The sequence below is a fragment of the Entelurus aequoreus genome, linkage group LG06 (genome assembly GCF_033978785.1).
Source record: "Entelurus aequoreus isolate RoL-2023_Sb linkage group LG06, RoL_Eaeq_v1.1, whole genome shotgun sequence".
NCBI classification, from domain to species: Eukaryota; Metazoa; Chordata; class Actinopteri; order Syngnathiformes; family Syngnathidae; genus Entelurus; species Entelurus aequoreus.
The window spans coordinates 19957202-19961495 of NC_084736.1; the positions used below are offsets into that span (position 1 = coordinate 19957202).

At 44.5% G+C, this 4294-nt stretch overlaps 1 protein-coding gene across 1 annotated transcript in view; it reads left to right on the top strand.

Annotated features, from left to right (window-relative positions):
• The window catches only part of LOC133651467 (neurexophilin-1), a 58158-nt gene extending 54398 nt beyond the window's left edge, over window positions 1-3760 (top strand). The window contains exon 2 of the mRNA XM_062049416.1: window positions 2987-3760. Coding sequence (XP_061905400.1) covers window positions 2987-3760 — 774 coding nt within the window. The remainder of the gene's footprint in view (window positions 1-2986) is intronic.
• The last annotated feature ends 534 nt before the right edge of the window (window positions 3761-4294 follow it).

The following is a 4294-nucleotide window of genomic DNA, read 5'->3' on the forward strand; positions in this document are numbered from 1 at the left end:
TTTGTGGAATAGCCTTCATTTCTAAGAACAAGAATAGACTGTCGAGTTTCAGATGAAAGTTCTCTTTTTCTGGCCATTTTGAGCATTTAATTGACCCCACAAATGTGATGCTCCAGAAACTCAATCTGCTCAAAGGAAGGTCAGTTTTGTAGCTTCTGTAACGAGCTAAACTGTTTTCAGATGTGTGAACATGATTGCACAAGGGTTTTCTAATCATCAATTAGCCTTCTGAGCCAATGAGCAAAACACATTGTACCATTAGAACACTGGAGTGATAGTTTCTGGAAATGGGCCTCTATACACCTATGTAGATATTGCACCAAAAACCAGACATTTGCAGCTAGAATAGTCATTTACCACATTAGCAATGTATAGAGTGTATTTCTTTAAAGTTAAGACTAGTTTAAAGTTATCTTCACTGAAAAGTACAGTGCTTTTCCTTCAAAAATAAGGACATTACAATGTGACCCCAAACTTTTGAACGGTAGTGTATACTATCAAATAATATATACTAACATCATAATACAGTCATCACACAAGATAATCATAAGAGTATATACATTGAATTATTTACATTATTTACAATCCGGGGTGTGGGATATTGAGGGGGTGGGGGGTTAGGTTTGGTAGGTATCAACACTTCAGTCATCAACAATCAGCATCAACAATTGCATCATCAGAGAAATGGATATTGAAACAGTGTAGGACTGGTTTGGTAGGACATGTACAGCAAGTAGTGGACATAGAGAGAGAGATCAGAAAGTATAAGAAAACGTGTCTACATTTGATTGTTTGATTGTTTACATTTGATTATTTATAATCCGAAGAGGTATTATGTGGAAGGGAGGGTGTTAGTTTAGGGTTGAAGTTGCTTGGAGGTGTTCTTTTAGTGCGGTTTTGAAGGAGGATGGAGATGCCCTTTCTTTTACACCTGTTGGGAGTGCATTCCATATTGATGTGGCATAGAAAGAGAATGAGTTAAGACCTTTGTTAGTTCGGAATCTGGGTTTAACGTGGTTAGTGGAGCTCCCCCTGGTGTTGTGGTTATGGCGGTCATTTACGTTAAGGAAGTAGTTTGACATGTACTTCGGTATCAGGGAGGTGTAGCGGATTTTATAGACGGTAGGTCGTGAGTCCAAAGTCATACCAAAGACCATAAAAATGGGACCCATTACCTCCCTGCTTGGCACTCAGCATCAAGGGTTGGAAATGAAATCACCAAAATGATTCCTGAGCGCGGCCACCGCTGCTGCTTACTGCTCCCCTCACCTCCCAGGGGGTGGAACAAGGGAATGGGTCAAATGCAGAGAGTTATTTCACCACACCTAGTGTGTGTGTGACTATCAGTGGTACTTTAACTTAACGTTCGGGATATAACCCGGAAGCAGATACTGTATATTTAATAAAAACAGCAACACTAATATTATATTTCTCCTTTGTTTCACAAATTAAAAAAACATACAATTTAGAAGTCCATCGATGGGAGAAAAAATGAAACAAAGATTTATTTAATGGGGCAGCTAAGGACATGTAGAATGTAGACTTTATTCGGAATCCCGAACAAAATACGAATGAGATGAAATATAATGAAGCAGGTAAATTAAAGGGGAATAATAAAGCGCACACAAAACTCTTCACTCTGCATTTGTGCGCTGCAAACTGATTCACAATAAGTCTGTATTGCACACAGTGTGCATGGACACTGGGACTTCACATATAGGTGTGAAAATACAAAAACAGGGCTTCTTTTTTGCTGAGACCACGGCTATGACCATCAGCCATACTTTCCAACCTTGAGACCTCCGAATTCGGGAGATGAGGTGGGGGGGCGGGGTTATGGGTTTGGTGGTAGCGGGGGTGTATATTGTAGCGTCCCGGAACAGTTAGTGCTGCAAGGGGTTCTGGGTATTTGTTCTGTTGTGTTACGGTGCGGATGTTCTCCCAAACTGTGTTTGTCATTCTTGTTTGGTGTGGGTTCACAGTGTGGCGCATATTTGTAACAGTGTTAAAGATGTTTATACGGCCACCCTCAGTGTGACCTGTATGGCTGTTGATCAAGTATGCCTTGCATTCACTTGTGCGTGTGTTAAAGCCGCATATGTTATGTGACTAGGCCGGCACGCTGTTTGTATGGAGGAAAAGTGGACGTGACGACAGGTTGTAGATGACGATAAAGGCAGTGCCTTTAAGGCACGCCCCCAATATTGTTGTCTGGGTGGAAATCGGGACAAATTCGGGAGAATGGTTGCCCCGGGAGATTTTCGGGAGGGGCACTGAAATTTGGGAGTCTCCCAGGAAAATGGGGAGGGTTGCAAAGTATGCCATCAGCTGGTTGTAAGCATTGCGTGTTGTTAGGATAGCATTGGATTTTAATTACCACTAATGGTAACAAACTGCCGCTGGTGGTCTTGGAATTATTTTTTTATTTGAAAAACTCAAATAAAACTCAGTCACTTTAATCTGCACCAAATGATATCAGTTAGAATTGCCCAGCATCGGTCATTATACTGAATGTTATGTGCCGAACTTTGAAAAATATCAATTTCAACTTTTAACTTGTGTTTCGCACAAAGGTGACAATCACCTTTGTTTTATTGTTTAACAGCATCGTAGCGTTATTTGTCGACCCATCCAAGACTGTGAAACGAGCAGACCTTGACTTCACCACTTTAGGATTTTTTTTTCTTTCAAATCGATCCCTCTGGCATCTCCAGCTTTCCATTACCAGAGAAGTGCTCGGGGAATAACCCTCGCACCGCGGACTTTTATTTCTAATTCTCCCGCAGCCCGGCTAAAGAATGTAATCAGAGTAATACCTGAGAAGTTTGTAACATGTCTATACGATACACTGTACAACATTGATCAAATGTCATGGTCACCGCCGGACTGTAAATTAAATATTGATTAAACCGTTCATTCATTTTCATGCCACGTTTCTTACACCCTTTCTAATAACGCCGTTCTCTGTTTTCCTGCTTTTTCCCAGGTGGCCCTGAGCCAGGAGGACGACTCCTCCAGCCCAAAGAGCTCCTCAAGAGACTCCTCAAAGACAGTGGGTCTCCTGAGCGGCCAGGCTCCCCTGTCGCCTCTCAGCCGCTGGATGCTTCACGGTAGAAGCCGGGCTGCCAACGCCACCTCTATGGAGCTGCCCTACCGTTCGCCGGTGGCTTTCTCCAAGCAGGAGTTTTCCAAACAGGAGTTCTGGGAAATGCTGGGCAGCGACCTGCTAAAAGCCGACGCCTCGGGCTCCAGGGTCAAGCGGAGGCCCATCGTCAAAACCGGCAAGTTCAAGAAAATGTTCGGCTGGGGAGATTTCTACTCAAACATCAAGACGGTGCGGCTGAACCTGCTCATCACCGGCAAGATCGTAGACCACGGTAACGGCACGTTTAGCGTCTACTTCCGCCACAACTCCACGGGGCAGGGCAACATCTCAGTCAGCCTGGTGCCTCCGGTCAAGGCGGTGGAGTTTGATCTGGAGCGCCAGAGCGTGGTCTACCCAAAGGACTCCAAGATCTTCAACTGCCGCGTGGACTATGAGAAAGTGGACCGCAGCAAGCGCACCTCGCTTTGCAACTACGACCCATCCAAGACCTGCTTCCAGGAGCAGATCCAGAGCCACGTGTCCTGGATTTGCTCAAAGCCTTTTAAAGTCATCTGCATCTACATTTCCTTTTACAGCACGGACTACCGCCTCGTGCAAAAGGTCTGCCCGGACTACAACTACCACAACGAGATGCCCTACTTGCCGTCGGGCTAGAGGACTTGTTGGGGGAGGAATAGGGGAGAAAATTGGGGCAAGGGGAAGCAAAGTGCAGGGGGGTTGAGCCGTGAATTGTTTTGGAAGCCACTGTGTAGCCGGACTGGAGGGAGATTATAAAATATATATGCAAAACCAAAACAGTAATTTGTACGAGACGACGTCACATTCATGAAGTGGACTGGTAGAGAACAAAGCAAAAGTTCTAACCTCAACCCGGATCTGCTCCTCCACAAAGTCCTCTGTCCCCTCAGTGAGTTTTCAAGAACGTTCCAGCAAGTTAGGAAATATTTCGGCATCGGGCGCTTCAGGCTGAGTTGCAAGATGTCCCTGTCAGAAATACAAATTAAGGAGTGGTTGCTTACTGTTTTAGTATTGACTTCTCGGCAAACAGATGAATGTACAGCAAAGTTTCAGTAGCACTCAAGGTTTTGTTGAGAGGATCAGTCCTGAGACTGAATCATGGCCACATGTATCTTGAAAGACCACAAACTAAAATACGAGATACCTACCCTTAAAAACGGGCGGAACCGC